General features: G+C 50.7%; 1 protein-coding gene and 1 long non-coding RNA gene across 3 annotated transcripts in view; both read right to left on the reverse strand.

Moving 5' to 3' along the window:
- LOC123580181 overlaps positions 1–4,332 on the reverse strand; it is a 70,465-nt gene extending 66,133 nt beyond the window's left edge. Inside the window, exon 1 of the long non-coding RNA XR_006703161.1 lies at positions 3,980–4,332. This is a non-coding gene — a long non-coding RNA (uncharacterized LOC123580181). The remainder of the gene's footprint in view (positions 1–3,979) is intronic.
- Positions 4,333–6,258: 1,926 nt separating this feature from the next.
- MYBL2 (MYB proto-oncogene like 2) overlaps positions 6,259–20,981 on the reverse strand; it is a 36,779-nt gene continuing 22,056 nt past the window's right edge. The window contains exons 8-14 of one of the 2 annotated variants that reach the window (XM_045444535.1): positions 19,159–19,578; positions 16,816–16,955; positions 11,933–12,032; positions 10,424–10,537; positions 8,914–9,018; positions 7,407–7,556; positions 6,259–6,788 (exon numbers count right to left, since the gene is read on the reverse strand). In XM_045444535.1, coding sequence (XP_045300491.1) covers positions 6,660–6,788; positions 7,407–7,556; positions 8,914–9,018; positions 10,424–10,537; positions 11,933–12,032; positions 16,816–16,955; positions 19,159–19,578 — 1,158 coding nt within the window. In that variant the 3' untranslated portion in view covers positions 6,259–6,659. The remainder of the gene's footprint in view (positions 6,789–7,406; positions 7,557–8,913; positions 9,019–10,423; positions 10,538–11,932; positions 12,033–16,815; positions 16,956–19,158; positions 19,579–20,981) is intronic. The other variant, XM_045444536.1, reaches the window with a different exon arrangement.

Genomic DNA, 20,981 nt, shown 5'->3' on the forward strand with positions numbered 1-20,981 from the left:
TGTATGCTTGATCATAAAGTAAGTTTCAACAAATTTCAAAGACTTGAAACCACAGAGACTATATTCTCTGACCACAGGACAATTAAGATAGAAATCAACACTAAAAAAATGACAAAGTTTCCCCTACCCCTCTGGTCCCAGCTGCCCAAGGCCTTTCTCACTGCCACATCACTTCATGGCAGAATGAGACATTTACTGAGCACCTACTGGATACCAGGCCAGGCTGCTCACTGGGCAGGGGGCAGGGACTCTTTCCCAGAGAGGGGACAAACATATTCTCAATTGTGCCTTTCTGAAGATGCACTTGCGACTCAGGCTTTATACCAGTCCTTGTCAGACTGTTCCATTTGGTGCATACTTTAACCTAGATACCTATAGGGCAGCCTTAATTAACATACACGTAAAACACCTTCATCCTGACCAGCTGAGACCACTGGTCTACATCAGTGAAAAGTTTCATTCTTAGGTCAGATTGAAACTCAGCTTTAATTACTTTATTAACTTATTATTAAGTAGGCTCCACACCCAGCATGGAGCCCATTGCAAGGCTTGAACTCACAACCATGAAATGAAGATCTGAGCTGGGATGAAGAGTCAGATGCTTAACCATCTAAGCCACCCAGGTGCCCCAATCAGCTTTAATCACTTTAAAACACATATGGCCTAAGGTGGAAACATAAACTCCATCTTTAGGGGAGGCTGAATCACTGTCATTTCTAAATCAGAGACTTGGTGACCTATGGAAACAGGACAGATTGATTCATGCTAGGGTCTGCTGAGAAAATGGCTAATTCTGGCAGTCAGGCTCTCAAGCTCATCCTGGCCTATCAAATACCTTTCCTGGGTCTCCAATTTCCCCACAAACCAGCTCCCAATGCACCTTAGTTATTCCTATTTGATATTACTAAGGGGGAGGATTTTTTCTCTAAAGAATCCTTTTCTTCACAGTTGGTGTCCAACAATGGAGCTGGCTGATAAGTAATAAAGCCACCTCTCCCAATCAGTGGAGGTGTTCAAGCAAAGGTCAGACAACTGCTTGATGAGGATGCTGGAGAGAAGGCCTGAAAAACAGAAAAATGCTTCAAGGACTTTTCCAAGACCTAAAAAAACTTCTTTGGCCCACTTTACCTGCTGCTGCAAAAACACTAATGGCCACCAGGTGGTGACAGAGTCACACCATCATTGCAAAAGCTCTAAGAGCCCAGCACACAGCTTTTCCTGGAAGTACCAAAAACCTAAGTGAAACAAAATATAAACAACTAAAATTAAAAATAGGACTACCAAGGCACCTGGGCAGCTCAGTTGATTAAGCGTCCAACTTCGGCTCAGGTCCTGATCTCATGCTTAGCAAGTTCAAGCCCCACAACGGGCTCTGTGCTGACAGTTCAGAGCCTAGAGCCTGCTTCAGATTCTGTCTCCCTCTCTCTGCCTCTCCCCTGCTTGCACTTTGTCTCTCAAAAATAAATAAACATTAAAAAAAAAATTAGGGGAGACTGGGTGGCTCAGTCAGTTAAGTGTCCAACTTCAGCTCAGGTCATGATCTTGCAGTTCATGAGTTTGAACCCCACATTGGGTTCTGTGCTCACAACTCAGAGCCTGGAGCCTGCTTTGGATCCTGTGTCTCCCTCTCTCTCTGCCCCTCCCCTGCTCTTGCTCCCTCTCTCTCTCTCTCTCAAAAATAAATAAACACTAAAAAAATTGTAATTAAAAAAAAAAGAATTACCATATGATCCATCAATCCCACTTCTGGGTATACAGCCAAAAGGACTGAAAACAGGATCTCGAAATACTGCACACCCATGTTGACAGCCTTATTCACAACTGACAAGAGGTGGAAGCAACCTTGTGTCCATTCACAGAAAGATGAATGGGTAAGTAAAATGTGGTCTATACATGCAGCAGAATATTATTCAGCCTTAAAAAGGAAATTTCTGGGGTGCCTCTGTGGCTCAGTTGGCTAGGCATCCAACTTCGGCTCAGGTCATGATTTTGAATCTGGTTCGTGAGTCCAAGCACTGGTGGTGCGGAGCCTGCCTAGGATTCTCTCTCTCCCTGCCCCTTCCCCAAGTGTGCTCTCTCTCTCTCTCAAAAATATAATAAACTTAAAAAGAATTTTTTAAAAAGGAAGGAAATTCTGATACAAACTACAACAGGGATGAACCTTGATATTATGTGAAGTTAAATCAGCTATCACAAAACAATATGATTCTACTTTATACAAGATACTTAAGAGTAGTCAAATTCATAGAATTGGAAGTTAGAATGGTGGTTTCCAGAGACTGGGGGACGGGGAAATGAGGAGTTAATGGGTCCAGTTTCAACTTCAGAAGCTGAAAAAATTCTAGATATCTGTTGCATGACAATGTGCATATAGTTAACATGGTTGAACTGTATACTTAGGAAAGGTTAAGATGGTAAACTTTGTTATGTTTTAAACCACAATAAAAAGGGAACAAAACTGAGTCTGGCACGTAGAAGGGATCTGTGATTATCAGTCATGAGCAGAGACTGTGTATCAGGCCTTCAGAGTAAGTTTAATCTCTGGGCACTCCAGCACAGGTGACGATGGAGGACATGGTCCAGCCTGGGACAGGGAAACCTGCATCTGGGAAAAGGTGGGGTATGACTCTGGGAAGGACCTCTGGTGGCTGGAATGCAAGAAGTGGGGGACTCTCAAGATACACATACAACTCTCAGACACAGACACTTTTTGGTCAGGCCCTATGGTCACATAGCAGAAAGTCAGATCTTTCGTTGGTCTTGGCAAGAGAACAACCCCACCTCAAGTAGTCCAACATGAGATCCTTAGCTCATGAATGCCCAACAATGGCCACAGCATCACTGATCCCTCCTGGTTTTCATATTCATTCAACAAATATTTTTTGAGCACCTACTATGTGCCAGTCACTAATCAGCGTGCTGGGGATAAAGCCGTGAACATGGCTGGTATCATCCCTGCTCCCTTGGATATTACATGCAAATGGGAGAGTCAATAATGTACAATAAGCCAGTACAATACAGGTGTAACTGCAACTAGACAGGCCCTTCCCCCCACTGCCTGAGAATCAGGGGCAGGTGGAAGGGGTCCAGGGAGCTATCACCCTGGAAACCACACGGCCAGGGCTGGCCTGAATCTGCCAAGACTGAGTTCTTAGAGTGAGTGAAACTCTAGGAGATGTTGTAGAGACCCAGAAGAAGACAAGATAGCAATGGCCCCAGATATCTCACTGATTTTGATCAACTGAATGATTAGTACCATTAATCCCTACTACCCAAAGTGCAGTCCCCAACTCAGCATCACCTGGAAACTCATTAGAAACCCAAGCCCTGCCTGAAAAGCCTCCTGGACCAAAGTCTGCCTTTTAACAGGATCCTACTGTGATTCAGGTGCATGGCAGAATCTGGGAAGCATTTCATTATACCGTTAGTGGTGGTCACCTCTGAGGAAAATGAGGGTGTATCGATGAGAGGGAACTTCTGCATTCTAGTTTATACACTTCTATGTCACTTGAATTTCATGTGAGGCTTTTAAAAATAAAAAATAGGCAAAAATGTATTAAAACATCTTAGAAGACAATTCCCTTTATTAAAGGGGAGATATAAAATGCAAATAAATGTTGCACGACATATCTCAAACATCATACAGACGCCCTGTAGCTAAACGTAAGTCCCCACGGCGTCGCGCAATGTCCACCTGCCCCGCTCCTCCCAGGGGGCGCCTAGCCTGCTCCCGAACCCCAGCAGCAACCTCGAGCTGAGAACACCATTTTCGCATTCGGAGTTCTTCGTGGCTGCCATAGGGGCTGCTCACTGCCACGCCTTGCTCTTCCACCCTGGTGCTGGTCCAGCCGGGGCTTGAACTCTCGGCTGTGGCCTCCCGCTCCGTGAGAGCCAGGACACCTGACCAACGTCTGCTGACTGTGCAACAGCGCCCGTATCAACAAACCACCCCCAAATTTAGTGGCACTTAAAACAATACCGATGTCCTATTTCTCAAGAGTCTGTGGTCAGCCGAGCAGTTCCGGACTGGGCCAGATCAGCTGAGGCTGGATGGCTTAGGATGTGCTCGCTCACGCGCCTGGAGTCACCTGGTCATTCCCGCCTCTCTCAGCAGGCTTTCCCACAATCCCTCACGCGGCAATCAGGGGCTTCCCATTGGGCTTCGTAAGTCACGTGACCCGTGCAGGGGCGTGGCTGCCAGAAGCAGTAATTTTTAGAGGGCAGTTGCCAGAATCCTCTCCCACAGCCTCTGTTCCTCTGACCCGGTCTCCTTCACCTCCAGGCCATGTGAGCCAGCAGATACTGAGCCACCACCTGGATCTTGTCAGGACACTCAGCCTCTGCCATCCTAATTGAATCCCGCCTTTCCCTCCCACCTGTCTTCTGCCCTACTCCCTCCTTGAAGTCAGGTACCCGGCACCTCAGCACCTCATCATCACTCCCTCTTGCTTGTGGCACTGGCCTAGGAAACACTGGGCCCTGAATCAACCCGGTTGACCAAGTTCCCCAGGCCAGCCAGGGGCTGCAGACCCCACTGGAGCAATGTGTGCTCCCACACTTCCAATCAAACCGCAAGGCGCCCTCAGCACCGACCCTGGTAAACCAGTCCCCGCGGCCCACGTGGTGACCCCACGGTGGCCAGGGGCTGCATCTGGACTCCTCACCCAAGCCTCCCTTTCCTCCTAGCAGGCAGCCTGGCCCCCATGCCATTCATGTTTCCCCTGCTTTCTTTCTTCAAAGCCCCTCTGGCTTGTGTACAGATGTTGGCTTATGCCCTCTCTAGAATCTAAGCCCTGTGAGAATAAGGTTGTTTGGAAGCATCTTGGCGTTTATTCTTGTATCCTTAGCACCAGGCACACGGGGGGATCCTTGATGCCCGTTCACTTACTGCATGAAGCAGAGAACAGCTCCAGTGCAGAGTTCGCCAGAGGTGGCAAGTTAACATGTTTGCAATTGGCAGGGAGCCTCAGGACAGGCCCTGGGCATAGGTGGATGAGGCAGCCCGGAGCAGGCACTGTCAGAAAGCCCCTGGTGGGTTGTAGGCCAGCTCACTGAGGTGCAGCCACTGACCACCTGCCTAACAACAGCTCTCTGGGAGCCTATGATAAATCTAGGGTGGGAGGACTGGAGGGCAGGTGGTCTCAGAGGCTTGTTGCATCCGATTTTGATGTAGGTGCCCTACTGAGTCACAGTGAACCCTAGATATGAAGGTCCCTTAGTCCCTCACTGGGGTCACCCGTCAATGCTGATAGCCCTGCGGGGACCATTCAGTGATGAAGCCTAGGATCTACAGGTCCCTGGGGGAAGGAGTTGGTGGGGGGCGGGGGAAGGGGTCCAGGCCAAGAAATCAACAAAGGCACAGGGGCATGTGGCAGATGTGGCCCTGCCATAGAACTGGCTGGAGCATCTGGCTTGGCCACAGGAGGTGCAGGAAGGACTTAGCCAGGCTCAAACCGGGGGTCACCTGAGGAGGGCTCTGCCATGCTGAGCGACAAGACCCCATGTACAAATTCAACAGGACAGGGGTGTGTCAGGGTCAGACTAACTCCCAGTCCTCCTCTTTACAGGACAGGGCCCCAGGCAAGAGGATTGGTCTTCAAGTCTCCCTTGGGAACCAGAAGCACTGAAGCAGAGTGTAGAGATGGGTCTGTCCCAGGCAGATGCCCATCCTGTGGTGAACTGAGACCTCAGCCCCCAAGGATGGCCACATGCCAAATCCCATGAACCCTACTGCTGAATAATACCTCACTCCCCAGTCTAGACCTTCTCAGACCTGGCACCCACCCCTCTTCAATCCCCAGATTCCAGCCAAGTGCCTGTCATCCCACTGCACCATGATCAGGGTGGACCACAGCCCAAGCTCCAACTGCTGCCATGGCCTTGCCAAGTTAAGACTACTGTGCCAGAAGGTTCTGTCCAGCTGCCATTCACTTCTTTACTGGTCTCACCTGGGGGCAGGGCTCATGGCAGGCCAGGTCAGCCAACCATGCCTAAGGCCAAGCAGGATGCTAATGCACCCTCCCCTCCCCACCAACAGCCAAGAATCCTCAGAGCTTTGAGACGCCCACAGATGAAACTGCCCCCAAGACACTGGGCCCCTCGGGGGAAGAATGTGCAGATGTACAGACAAGGCAATGCTCTGAGGATGAGGACCTAGGTCTCCACATCCCTCAAGACCCCAACAACAGTCACCAGGGAACCACGGTGACTGGGAAAGCACAAGCAGCGTCCAGGAGGAAGACGGAGTAGACAACAGCACAAAGAAAAAGGCAATTTTATTCTTTCAAGAAAATGTACTAACAGGTTGAGGGAATGAGCATGCTGGCCACGTCCCCCGTCCTAATCAGGGGTCTGAGATGAGGCCAGGCCTGACGAGGGCTTGGGAGAAGCTAAAGGGACTCCCTGTGACACTGGGGAGAGGACCAGGCAGGCCCAGGGGTGGGACTTTGTTCTATTAGCACCAGGAACCGCCCACAGCCACAGCTGGACTTGGAGACAGGACAGTGGGTGGCCCTGCTCTGCCTCCACCTGAGCAGTCTGGAGAGGGGCTGGCGGCAGAAGGCTCCCTGCAGGCGGTCATCTGAGTGTGATTCTCAAATTCACAGACCAACCTTGGTCCCCCCAACCCCCTGTAAACATAAGAATGAGCACCAAGCCCCTCAGGACAAGATGAGGGTCCGAGACGTGTGGCTGGGCTTCAAGCGGCCCAGGAGCTGCCGGGCTTTTTCTTGCATGAAGAGCTGGTCCCTGGTCCCCCCGCAGGCCACCGTCTTCCAGGCGCTGGTCATCTGGGAGGAGGCAAGTGAGTTACCATCCAGGGACAGCATGCTCTCAGTGAATGCTGTGAGCCTGTCCAGAGGGGTGGGGGACATTTCTATGACCCTCCTCCCTTTTGAAGCCACAAGTATTCTTGTGTTCCCTCCACCTTCCTGGTGGCCCTGGAGAAGTCGGTCCTGTCTCTGGGCTTCCTCAGATGTAAAGCAAGGAGGCTGCACCAGGCAACATGGCTGTGCCCCTGGCTGTGGGCACCAGCCTCCTCACGAGGCAAAGCTACAGCCAAGCAGGTTGGTGGGAAGGAACAGCAAGAGATTCATACATACAGACACTGAGGTGCGAGCAGCCACAGCAGACATCAAGATAGACATCTGCCTTTGAGGACAGACATGTGCTAAGCAACTAAACACAGAGACGATGACCTAGTTACGAGACCACACCATAAAAGGGCTGGGGGGGCAGGGAGGGGGTGCAGGTCTCCAACACATGGGCTCCCTGAGGGTGTGATGTCCAGACTGAGATCTGAAGTGTAAGTTAATCAAGCAAACAGAGCCTCAGAAGGGCATTCAGGCAGAGGCAACAGTCTATGCAAAATCCCCAAGGGGAATACCACATTCGTGGCCAGCACTCACAGGGGCAGGTGTTGGAAAGTGGCTTCGGGACTTCTGCACCGCCATGGGCTTCTCGGGCTTAGCCTGCAGGAAGCCCTCATTAAGTAGGCTGTTGTCCTCTTTGATGCCTGGCACAGAGAGGCTGGAGGAGCTTGATAGGACATTTGTCGGCTGAAATCAAAACCAAGCCAAAGACTCACCCTTCTGCCACAAGCATGGTGAGAAGGAAGAAAACTAGTCATATCCCAGCAGCACTACCTCTGGGCTGTTGGATCTTGGGCAGGACATTAACTTCTCTAAGCCTCAGTATCCTCTTCCAGATGGGGACTTCTCTGTAAAGTGCCTGTTTCAGAGCCTTCACCTAATAAATGCCCAACAGTGCTGGTCCCTTTTACATGGAGCTGGTTCCTCCCCCACAGTCTCAGGCGGGGGCGGGGTGGGGGGTGTGCTCTAGTTTCTCCTGGGATCAGAAACATCCACAGGCGGGCAGTCAGATATGGCAGCATCAACCAGCACATACACACAGCTGCACAAAACATCTCCAGGCCCTCCAGTCTCCCAGCACTTCTCCTTTACCCTCCTAACAGTCTGCTGGGCTAGGTGCTCTTATGACAGGCAAGAGTCAGGCTCGGGGAACCTAAGGGATCCCAGAGAGCAAGAGCCAGTGTCACCAGTGCCAGGACTCCATCAGATCCACCCCACCCCAAACCCCATGCTCTTAGCTACTTGCTATACTTCTTTACCGTTTGAGAATTATTTTACATGCCCACGGTGATGCCTGTCACAGGTCTGGATGCACGGCACTGAGTCCCCAGCCTGGTGGGGCTCCCCACCCAGTGATGCTTCTCCACAAGGGCTATGGCTACAGCAGTCCTAAGTCCCCATATCTGCAGGATCTGATCAGGCAATCCTTTGTCTCATGACTCCTGCCACACTTCTCACTGCCTCACACTGGGAAACATACCACTGTCAGCTGAGAGGGATCAACAGTGTGGCAAGCTTTCTGGGGGCAGGCTCTGCATAGGCAACAGCCCCATTCCTGAGCTCAGCAATGGGACCTGGAGAGCACCCATCCCAGGGCTGATGTGCCCCAACCACCTGGCTGTGCCTTATGCCTACCATTGACCCTCTGCACATCACCACCATGAGTAGAATATAATGGAAGGTGCTAAGGACCCAGATCCATGGTTTTCAAACATGTTCTAACAATGTAAACTCTTGCCAAATAAACCTTTCTGTGAAAGACACATGCAGAGCTATCTTGACTGAAGCTGGGGGTGGGTGCCCAGCCCCACCTTCTCCATCAGCCCCTCACTGCAGAGTCTGATATCCAGAAGCCTGGTCTGAGAACCACTGGGCCACTTTGCTGCCAGGGTTCCCCCACAGCCAAAGGGTTCCAAAGGCAGAGGGTCTCCAGCAAGACTCCATCCTCCGTGGGACAGAGGAGCCCTCTGTAGTTCTGGGCAGGGGAGCAGGTGAGGCGGCCAGGGGCGGGGGTGGGGGGGCGTTTCTCTCTCAGACCCCTTACCAAGGACAGCACCTTGGGCAGTGTGGACATCACCAGCTTCACATCCTCATCCACAATGTCAAGAGCCAGGGACTTGCGGACCTTCTTGATGGGGCTCCGCCGCAGCTGAGGGTGGGGAGGAGGGAGACAATTAGGGCAGACATTTGGGATTCTTTCTGAGTCACCACCAGAACCTTGGGTACGCCTGCCCCATCTGCCCTGATCACAGACTCACGCCCTGATGCAGTGGGGCCTTCAAGCCAGGCCCCTGGTTGGCAAGAATGGGGCAGGGTGTGGGGTGTGCGGGTGGATTGGGAGACCCTGGCCCCATCAGATTCAGCACGTAGGGCAGACCATCCTGCCAGATGCAACCACAGGAAGCAAGGACACAAATGCCTCCATCCAGACACCTGCTCCTCCTCCCTCGATGGACCACGCATAGCTCCCAAGCCTCTACCACACTAAACACACCCCTAAACAGGCCTGGGAGAGAATCATCCAAATTACACCTCAAATACTCACCTGCAAACAAGGAATACAGACACGTAAAACCCGAGGGACACAGGCTTGTTACAGGAATGCCCCAGCCCCATGCCTGCACCTCCAATAAGCTGGTCAAAGGTCAGCTCCAATATCAGGGAGGAGCTCTGGGAATGACTCACCCCCTAACCCAGCAGTGTACCCTAAACAGGTGCCGGCATGTCTCAGAACCACCATCTGACATAGAGAGGTCAAGTTCTCTGAACCTAGGGGCCCCCACCCAGTGGGCCACTCCCAGACTGACTATCCACCTTCCCTACACACCTCTCTGGCACATCCCCATCTTCCCCCCTCTCCCAGAAGAAAGCGTCTACAAAAAGGGGGAACACCGAATCCATCTGCTTTCAGGAAACCCACACACATGGTGCAGCAGAGGTGTGGCTTCTGGGCTGGCCCAGGGCAGCCCCTGCCCTGTACTCTGTACCCAGGTGTCCTTGCCAGCTCTCCACCTCACCCGAACCAACTGTCTCCCACCTGGCTCCCACAGCCCAGATGCGTGGCTGACTCCATCTGAGGAATCCTTGGAATCCCTTGGAATCCTTTTGTGTCCCTTTCTACTCCCTTAATACCATGTATTGAGATAGTCGTGATGCGTTTGTCTAGTGTCTGCCTCCGCCCCCTGAGCTCTAGGAGGGAGTGACCACATCTGGGTCTACATCACCATTCTAATCTACTGCTCCGAGCCCAGAGCCCACCTTAGAAGGGTCCGAACACAATGCTACATGAGTAAGGGGCTAGTTCAGTGGGGAAGAGGCAAAGGTCCTGAGCACTAGAGCCTCACCTTGGTCAGTTTCATTGATAACCACTCTGGGGAACAAAGGGCATGGGGCTGCAGCTCTACCTTCCCCAGTACCCTCCTTTTACCAGCTGTCCCCAGACTCCCCACCACCACCCCCCCGCCCCACTCTCTCCCCTCACCTCCCCATGGCTTCCTTGGCCTGAGCTGCCCAGGCAGGCAGTAAGGGCATTTCCCACCCCACCGGCCACTCACCCCAGTCTTCCTCTTCTGCTTCTCAGGCCTCACTTCATCCTCAATGATGAGCTCGATGCCGGCCTCAGAGCGCAGCACCTCCTTCAAGTCCTCCTCCAGGTGCGGGGTCTGGGGCTGGGGGCGGGACAGGGCAGCCCATGTGAGGTTCCACACCCAGGCTCTAGGATACAGCACCCAGATGTGCCTTGGCTATCCTAGGCAATGCAAGGAGGCCTGGGGCCAGGATGCTGGCCTCACACTCATTTGTGACCATTAACTGTCCTGCCTTGGACAAGTAGACATTAACCTCAACTCACCGAGGACCGTCATGAGCCAGAAGTGCACCTACACATCACCAATGTGACCCTCACAAAACTCAGTGCAACAGCTGTCATCTTCCACAAGGTAGAAATGGGAGGTTCAGAGATCAAGTGCCTGGCCCAAGATCACATAGCTATGAAGTTAGAACCTGGACATGCTCGAGCCCAAACTCCTTTACCCCTTTGTTCCACACTAACGGGGATTCTTGGTTCCATTTCCCTTTCTTGGGCCTATGGGCTTCCAGACGACCACTCTGGCCTCAGGCGGCAGCAAACAGAGAAAGAGGGCAGCAAGTGTAGGGGATGGCAACCCTGAGAAGTCATTCTAAAAGCCCCTACGTGCTCTAATTTTGGTTGCCAAGGTCAGATGTGCCTTATCAAGCCTGTCTAGAGAGCAGGCCGATGTCTCAGGGTCTGGAAACTGTATCCCCACCTGAACTAGAGAGGGCAGTGCTAACTAGTGCTTCACTGGGCCCAAAACTTCATCAGCTCCATCCCAGAGCCGAAGAGACCACAGCACGAGAATCCCACACAATGGGGGTCGGGGGCACACCACAGACCCTGTTCACAGGCCAAATGCTTTTCTACAACCTTTCTCTCACCTTCAATTCATTTCTAGAACACCTGCCTCTGTTTCAGAAAGCCCACAGTGCCAGTTTTCTGTTTTCACCAGGGAAAGCATGAGCATCCCACTGGGAGGAGTGGGTAGAAGGGCAGTTTGTCCACGGCCAGGAAGGTGCCTCACCGGCCCCTTGGGCCTGCCCACAATTGGCTCGCACATGTTTTATAAAGAACCGGCAGTTAGTCAAAGGCTTCAGTGTGAGGGGCAATTAGCCCCAGCACTCAAGCCCGTCCTCCATTCCAGCCCCTGCCCATCTTCTCCCCAGCACCAATAATGCACTGGGAGTACCGAGTTATTCGTGTGTTTGATGTTGCCCCCACCCCCGATACCGAGATTCACCAGGGTGCAACTGCGTCTCCAGCACCAGCCAGTGCCCACTCAGCACACTGCAGGTGCTTGGATAATATCTGATGAATTGGTAAGTAGCTCAGCCTCAGATCCCCCATTTATAACATCAGGGTATTTGCAACCTCTGAGAGGTTGGCAGAGTCTAATGAGATCTCAGAGGGGAAGAGCTCTGTGAGCCGTACATGGCTGCATGGACCCAAGCAACCCCACCGTGCATACCCGCCTGGCTGCACCACATACCAGGGGCTTTAGTGGTCCATATTTCTCCAGGGCATTCTTGAATGGGGTCGGCGTGTGAGGAGTGTTGTCCATGGAGTACTTCTGATCTGGGGTTACAAACCTGCCAGGGCCAGAGAAGGAAGCTTAGCGACCGGGTGGGGGACAGACACCAGCCACACCGCCACAGGCTGCCCATGACAACCACCATCCCTCCACCTGACCTTTGGCCTTGGCAGCAGGGAGCAAGCCCCAGGCACATGGTCTCTTCCCATGGCACCTTTCCACCACCCACCACCTTTCCACCCAAGGGTCTTCATCAAGCGCTTAGAGGAAGCGCCAGCCTCAGAAACAGGAAAGAACAGGACATAGTCTAAGAGGGCCCTGGAGCCCCAGCCAGGCAGAAGAATGGTTGAGACTGTTGCTCCAACATTAGCCGATAAATGAGGACTTTTTTTTTTTTTTTTTTAATTTTTTTAATGTTTGTTTATTTTTGAGACAGAGACAGAGCATGAATGAGGGAGGGTCAGAGAGAGAGGGAGACACACAATCCGAAGCAGGCTCCAGGCTCTGAGCTGTCAGCACAGAGCCTGACGCGGGGCTTGAACTCACGGACCGTGAGATCATGACCTGAGCTGAAGTCGGACGCTTAACCTACTGAGCCACCCAGGCGCCTTTTTTTTTTTTTAATTTTTTTAATGTTTATTTATTTTTGAGACAGAGAGAGACAGAGCATGAATGAGGGAGGGTCAGAGAGAGAGGGAGTGAGGACTTTTCATAAACAAGACAAGCCTGTAGCCATACTGCATGCAGGCCCAGTGAGAGAAGGTCAGAGGAGCGAGGCAATAATCCAGGAAGACCAAGTCCCTTCCCCAAGCCCTCTCCAGAGAGTGCGTGCCCCATGGAGAGCATGTGGCAGCAGCATTATTAAAGGAAGACATGTGATGCGAGATGGTGAAGCCAACGCACATGCTTAGTGTACCCTCTTCCCAAGTCCCCTCAAAATGATCACAGTGGGGACACAAATGGGGAGGGAAAGTTTTAGCAGACAGAAACCTGGCAAGGGTCTGGTCCACAAGCAGAGATACTAAAAAACTTCTATCAGCCCTGACCCTGGCAGCATGCAATATCTGCCAATGAAGGAGAAGCCTACTGGGGAGGGCCCAGAAGAGATCCCTCACAGGCCCACACCAAGCTGCAGGCACGGGCCCACCAGCTGGCCAACTTTAGCTCTCCACCTGCATGAGGCTGTGTGACCCCAGTCAGCTAGAGGTACCGCCACAGTGGACTCCCAGGCCTTACTGGGGCCGTCAGAGGATGGGAGAAATATCAAGGTAGTCAGGAACTCAGGAGCAGAGGCCAACATGGACACCATTACTGGGGCTGCTGCTCTGACCACCTCCCCCAGCCTGCCAGCCATTCCACAGGGAGATAAAAGGCTGGAACAAGGGTAAACCAATCTTTATTTCCTGCCTCAGGGTGGGGTTTAGATAGGGATCCACTCAATCTCTTCCCAAGTCCTTGTTATCTCCCACACAGGACACACAGACACCCTGCCCGCCCTGTAAAGATAAGGAAAGACAGTAAGTGACAGTCAAATGTAAACATCTCACAGTTCAAACTGCAGTTCAAAGGGATGACTCCAAGTCTCTGTGGGACATGGAGCTTTTGCCCATGAGAGGTCAGGGGAGCGAGGCAATAATCCAGGAAGACCAAGTCCCTTCCCCAAGCCCTCTCCAGAGAGTGCGTGCCCCATGTTGCATATTTTTGCAACAAATATGAGAAAACTCTAGAACCTCTCCAATTCACAGTATCAGCAAGAAGTAGTAATACATGCATGTTAGAACACCAAGGAAGACCGACTTGAAAAGGAAAGACAGAGGATTACTTGAGATGAAAATAATTCTACTCTGTGAGCCAGAGGCCTCAGCAGGTGGGAGACTGCAGGAGCAAACTGGTGAATCAGAAGACAGTCCCACCATGCTCCCTCAGAATTCTGGATGGCTTAGGACAATGAACAGGAACGTGAGGGTAGACAGAGACACGGCAAACAACCAAAAAGACTGTGTAGGAAGGAGGCCCTGAAGTGGAAGAAAGGGGGCAGACCCCCAGAGAAACAATTAAAAAAGAAAAAAAAGGAAAAAAAAAAAAAAAAAAAAAGCACATTTTCTTAGCTCAAAGTTTGAGTCCTGAGTTTGAAAATCAGGGTGGGGGGAAGAGGGGGCGATTTATAAAGAGACAGCACACCTACACACCTGGCACCACACACACACACACACACACACACACCCCACACACACACACACACACAACTAAAAGCAAACCAAAGCTCTACAAGGATCCAGGGAGAAAGAAAAGATTTGCTACAAAGGAATAACAGCAGGTTGGGTGTCAGATTTCTCCGCAACATAAAAACAAAGCAGAGCCTGCGGTTTGGGGTCACAGCTCTTCTCCCTCAAGACTTCTAGATCCAGCTCCTGTGGTGGAAAAACAGTACACAGACAGCCCAGACATCAGATGGCACAGACCTCATACCCTCCCTGCTCACAGCCTCCTCTCTGGGAAGAACTCAAAAAAAGCACTAACCCAGAAAATAACCAAATTTTAAGAGTGGGGAAGGTTTGTGCTTTACGAACCAGTAAGATCTGCTCAACACAGCCCAGCCCCACTAACACACAGACCTGGTGACCTGGTGACCCCCGAGTTCTCACCTACCATTCTCTACACCAGATTCGCTCCAAACCTACTGGCCTTATTTTTGTTCTTTAAAACACAAAAAGCCTGTTTCTGTCTGGGAGCCTTTGCATTTGCAGTTCAACCTGCCTGGAATTCCTCTCTCAAAATTCTGCATGGCTCCCCCTCCCTACAGGGCCATCCCTGATGTCCTTCTAAGTTAGAAACCCCTCTCCATTACTCTGTGCTCTCCAGGCCTGTATAACCCCGCTCACGGTTTCTATCACCATTGGAAATACCATATACTGAGCATGTTTTATTTATTTGTTAAAGAGCTGTCCTTTCATAACTTCTATGGGGGGAAAAATGGGAAAGGTGGGATATAAAAATCAGTGGGCAGGGAAACTAGTCAAATTTGGAATGAAGTCCAAACAACCATTGCCTATTATACTACCTTGCAGATGTCAAAAATAACTTCTGAAAGAGACAAGAGGAAAACCAAAACAGTCTTTTGTGAGAAGAATCTGGATTTAAAGATGAAGTAGCAGGTCTCCACTTGTGGCCCTAATAGGACATTGGGGCCAGATTTACTCTCCTGCCTGAAACAACAGAGCAACAACACACTGTGGATGACACAACAGGCTTCAAGACCCCAGGCACCAGATGACCGAGGACAGGGACACGAGAGATGGGAGACAGATGAGGACAGTTCCTGGGCAAAGCTCAGGGAGGGGAGCACAGGGGAACCCGGCAGGACCCTGAGTCGAAGAGATGTGCACAACACAGCATCACTGGAGAGGAGAGGGCTGCACGGACATCTACAGATGGGCCTCCCTGAATATTCCGCAGGGCACTAATCAGTGTACACATCTGAGGAGACCACCTGAGAGCAGGCAGAATGATGCAAAAATATCAGAGGGAGGGGCGCCTGGGTGGTTCAGTTGGTTAAGTGTCCGACTCTTGATTTTGGCTCAAGTCATGTTCCCAGGGTTGTGGGATTGAGCCCCACGCTGGGCTCAGCACTGGGCATGGAGCCTGCTTGGGATTTCTCTCTGCCCTTCTCCAGCTCACACTCTTGCAAGCTCTCTCAAAAACACAAACAAACAAACAAACAAACAAACAAACAATAAAACAGTACAGGCCAGATGACAGGAGAACATCTTTAAAACTCAAAGGAAAAAATAATAAATAAAAATAAAACTCACAAGAAAAACCTGTCAGCCTAGGGTTCGTACCCAGCAAAACTACCTTTCAAACATTAAGGCAACTTTGCAGACACACGAACTTTGCAGATTCACCAAACTGCAACATTAAGAGATGACTTTCAGAGAGAAGAACATTATTCCCAGATGGAAATACGGATTTATAGAGGAATGAATAGTAGTGGAAATGCTTCTTCATGTGAAGGAAAACAGAAAAGCGAGAGCAGCAGCAGCAGACTAGGAACCAGATGAAAAGAAAAAGGAGAAAGAGAATTATCAGTGCCTTTTGTGGCACCAGCATATCTGCTTAAAGGCTTAGATTTTTAAAATTTTGGCTTGAACAGAGAAGCACTCTGCATCCAACATGTCAGTTAAACTCGGTCAACTGCTAAGACCAATTTCTGACCAGGGGATTCATAAATCTTTCCTGACATTGTGTATCATTACAAGGGCTAAAATTTCTGAGCTGATTCCTGAATTATACAGCTTCCTAAGGAGATAATTAGGCAATGCTTCTCTTGCAGCAAAGGTAATAAGCAGAAGCACATAGCAACTGTCTCTACCTGGAATTCAGAGTCAGGATGACACAGGAAGTACACTTATATGAAAACACCTCCATAAAAGCACACGGTTAAGCAACGTGTGTAGGTGAAACACTGAGCTTTCTAGGCTCACAGCCTGACCTCCTCCTGACTGGGCACCATGGAGAGATGGAGAACCAGGCACTTCTGTCCTTCACATAAGGCTACTCAAGCACAGTGGATTTGCACGGAAAAGTCACACTAGATTAGAAGACTTTTTTCACGGCTATCTGGACGCTAGTCTGGAGATTAGAAAACCATCAAATTAAAAAACAAAAATGAGGAAGAACAAAGATGAACCACCAGGCAGGCTATCCTGACAAAAACGAAGAGGCATGGTAGCCAGAAGGAGGCTGCCTTCTTGAAACAGTCTTAGGAGTTTCTCTAAAGGTGGTCCTGATCCTGGCTTGGGAGGGAGGGGCCAGCAGGAGTGGGCAGGTACAGCACTCACGCAGCGTGCTTCTGGTGCAGGGGCGTCTTATCCCGGTGCAGGGGAGTGGTGACCACCACCTTCTGGCTGCACACCGGGGTGGACGTCAGTGAGGGGCTCTCCAGCTCCAGTGTGTCCTGTTTGTTCCAGAAGTTCAGAAACTGCCAGGGAAGAGGATGGAAACAAGACAAAGTGACAACCTGCAGGGAGGGAGTGAGACCCTGACCCCCACCCCCTGTTCTCTGACGGAGTGTTCCTCCTGACCTGGGAGCACTCCCCCATCAGGCAACAGAGAATAAACACCAAGATAGCTCGACAGGACCCACCAGCTAGGATTGCACAGACCCCTGGGATTGTCACTGCCCCCAGTCTTTGCTTTCGTGATGCTGGGGGAGGTCCCTCCCCATGCCTGTGCTCACAGCACTGATGACCGTGCAGTCAGGACCAAGAAAGCTGACAGAGCAGCTCCTTTTCAGAAGTAAGACTAGCTCTTACACAACCTGTGGACAGGGATGGTGACAATGGTTGTGGTGATGGGAGCACCTTCTCACACCAGGGCTAAGCATTCATACCAAGAATTTCTTATAGTTTTAGCCATCTTCTGTGACGTGGGTGATATCATGACACCCCATTTTACAAATAAGAAGGCTGAGCCTTACAGAGGTAAAGGTTCTCGCACGGAGTGCTAGAGACAGGACTCAAACCAGATCTGAGCCAAGTCTGCGGCACTACCCTCCCCACCTCTGCCCTGAAGGTGCCCCTGGAAACCCAGGGCCATGTGCAGGGTCCCCATCACCCTGGGCTGTTTGTTGGGCAGCTCAGGGCTCACTGTCTTCCTTCTCTCATCAACTGCCCTTACTTGAGGCCTGCTATGGGCTGAACAGTGTATTGTTGCCCCAAATTCCTATGTTGAAGCTCTGACCCACAGGACCTCAGAATGTGACTACATTTGGAGACAGAGCATTCAAAGACATGATTAAGGGAAAACAAGGTCATAGGGAAGGCCCTCATCCAACATAACTGGTGTCCTTGTAAGATTCTATGAGAAGGAGGTAAGAGATTATAAGAGAAAACAGATCAGGACACAGACACAGACACAAAGGGAGACCATGTGAAGACACAGGGAAGAGACAGCCATCTACCCCCAGAAAGGCCTCCAAAAAAACTGAAATGGCCCACGCTTAATCTCGGCCCCCAGAACTACGAGAAGATGAATTTCTGTTGTTTAAGCCCCCTGATCTGTGGTACTTTGTTAGGAAACCCATAGTGATGAACACAGGGCGTCTTGCAGAAAGATACCACTACTCACCCCCAACACTGGCCCGGCCTCGAGCCTTGAACAAATGATTAAGTAGCCTCCTAAAATGTGCCACATCTAGGCCTAGCTCTCTCCCATGTCCTCAGGGACCAGACACAGTGAGATCCAAAGCCTCCGCCCACCCTCTTCCGGTCTAGAGACATGGGACCTCCACAGTCTACCTCTCGCCAGCTCTTCCAGTCCACCCTCCCAGATCCCCACCACCCTCTCAGCCCCCAGGACAGTGCATCCCCCTCATTGACACCTAAGGCTCTCCAAAGCCCCCATCCATCCCCCAGCCTCCCCATCCCTCCTGGCTCTGGACTTCACACCACAGACTCTGCTCCCTCATCTCCATGTCTTTGTTTAAGCTGACAAAACCCTGCCCAAACATCTCTCTCAGAAGCTCTAAATGCCTTCCAGACCTGTAGGGGAGACAGGATCCCCCCTCAGCTCTCCCCAACAGTACTTTCATTACTGAGTCCCGGGAAGCAGCACCCAGGACACAATAAGCTCTTAATGACCACAGCACTTCCCACACCCCATTCTATTCAAGTAATTACAAAGCTGTTCTCAATATTCACCATCCTCGTCAAGGGCAGGGCTATGCCACACTCACATTTGCACCCCAGGGCTGGCAAGTCTGCTATGAGCAAGTGCACAATAGATTCTTTGAGCAAATACTGAGCCCATTCCCTTCTTTGCTCAGTTACCACCTGCTGGCCAAGCAATCCCTCCTCCTCATAGCAAACCCTCCAGGATGACCCCTTCCCCCCAGACTAAATGCCCTCACAAACCTATTAAGCCTTCTCCTTCACACCAAATGTCACATTTATTTGCATCTTTCCTGCTAAACGGTCTTCCCACCAGAGCACAAGCTTCATGAGGGCAGAGCCAGGCCTGTTTTTGCTCACTCTACACCCCCAGCACCTAGCACAGGACCTTGCACACAGCAGGTGCTCAGTGAAGACGTGCTGAATGACGTCTGCCTGCGTGCCAGGCCCTGTATTGGAACTGGGAGTCTGCACACCGAACCCAGTGAGCAGTCAGGGTGGGGGTCCACACACCTGGGAGGGCGAGAAGGGCAGGGTCTTGACGGGTGTGCTCTTGGGGGTGAGGCTGTTACAGGAGTCCATGAAGGACAGGCTGGCGCTGTTCTCCGTGACAGGGGACAGGGCGACGCGCCGCTTCTTCTGCCGCTTGAGCACCGAAGGCGGCGTGCCGATGCCCAAGCCCCCCACTTCAGTGCTGGGGGAAATGGGGATCAGCTCGCCCCGGCTGCTCCGGCTCAGGTCTGAGATGGTGTGGCCGTCCAGACGATATTCGGTCACACTGGGCACCGGGGCGGCCGGCTGGCGGGGCGGCAGTGCCTGTTGCTGCTGATGCTGTGTTGGCTGTGGCTGCACTGGACTGTTGCTGATGCTGCCCTCTGCAGACGGCTCCTCGGGCAGGTCAAATTTACTCAGGTCACACCAAGCATCAGGGTCCTGCCCAGAGAGGGGGGTTAGGAATAACTGCAATACTCTGCTTTCCCAATGGATTCCTTTACGTCTGTACATCTCTATTTGCAAACATACCTGAAGTCATATTGTGCACATGGCTGCTTGCAGTTATTTTTTTTTCTTTCTTCTTCTTTTTTTTTTAACGTTATTTATTTTTGAGAGAGAGAGTCAGAGCACAAGCACAGCAAAGAAAGACATAAAGTGAAGACATAAACACATAAAGTGAAGCAGGTTCCAGGCTCTGAGCTGTCAGCAGAGCCTGATGTGGGGTTCAAACCCACGAACCATGAGATCATGACCTGAGCCAAAATTGGATGCTTAACTGACTGAGCCACCCAGGCGCCCCTGTTATTTTTAAAAAGCAGTGCACGGGCACCTCGGTTGCTCAGTTGGTTAAGCTCTTGATTTCAGCTCGGGTTATGATCTCACAGTTCGTGAGATCAAGCCCCACTCACAGGCTCTGCACTGACAGCGCAGATCCTGCTTAGGATTCTCTCTCTCCCTCTCCCTGCCCTTGCCCTGCTCACACACTCTCTCTCCCTCAAAATAAGCATTTAAAAAAAAATGCTTAATAAAATATGCCTAGTAAAAGAACCAAAGTTTAAAAAAAATGAACAATTAAAAAAAATCAATACATAAGGTATACAAAAAGCACAAAAAAAGAAAACTCAGATACCCATCAAGAAGTCTAGGAAATAAAACCAAATCACTGAAGCCCCAGACCCACCTCCCTTGTTCACATCCTCTGCCTGAACTATTTACCATCCTCACGCATTTCTTTATCATTTCACCACTTACACAGCTCCCTAAATGACAGCTAGGTTTCTGCATATTTTTAGCCTTAGAATAAATCACTTCTATATCCTGCATTTTTTCCATTTAAAATTACAGCAATAATAATACTTAACTCTATTATCTACGAGTTAGATGTTTACTATTAATTAATATCAGTTATGGAAAATATTTTCAACTTTTACAAGTTTTTATGACTGTAAAATATTCCATCATATGAATATATCAGTTACTTAATTCCCCCCTCTTCTGTTGGACATTTTCCCCCTATTTTTTTTTTTAAATGTCTACTTATTTTGAGAGAAAGATAGAGAGCAAGTGGGGGAGAGGTAGAGAGACAGAGGGAGACAGAGAATCCCAAGCAGGTTCCGCATTGTCAGTCTGGAGCCCGATGCAGGGCTTGAACTCACAAAGTGTGAGATCATGACCTGAGCCAAAACCAAAAGTCAGACGCTTAACTGACCGAGCCACCCAGGTGCCCCAAATTTTTAAAAATTAAAACTAACACCTTCAGGAACATCTTGGATACAGATCTTCACCTGCATTTTTGGTGACTTCCTTGATAGAGACTCCTACAAGTGAAGTCTTGGTCCCGA

Source organism: Leopardus geoffroyi, chromosome A3, assembly GCF_018350155.1.
Source record: "Leopardus geoffroyi isolate Oge1 chromosome A3, O.geoffroyi_Oge1_pat1.0, whole genome shotgun sequence".
NCBI classification, from domain to species: domain Eukaryota; kingdom Metazoa; phylum Chordata; class Mammalia; order Carnivora; family Felidae; genus Leopardus; species Leopardus geoffroyi.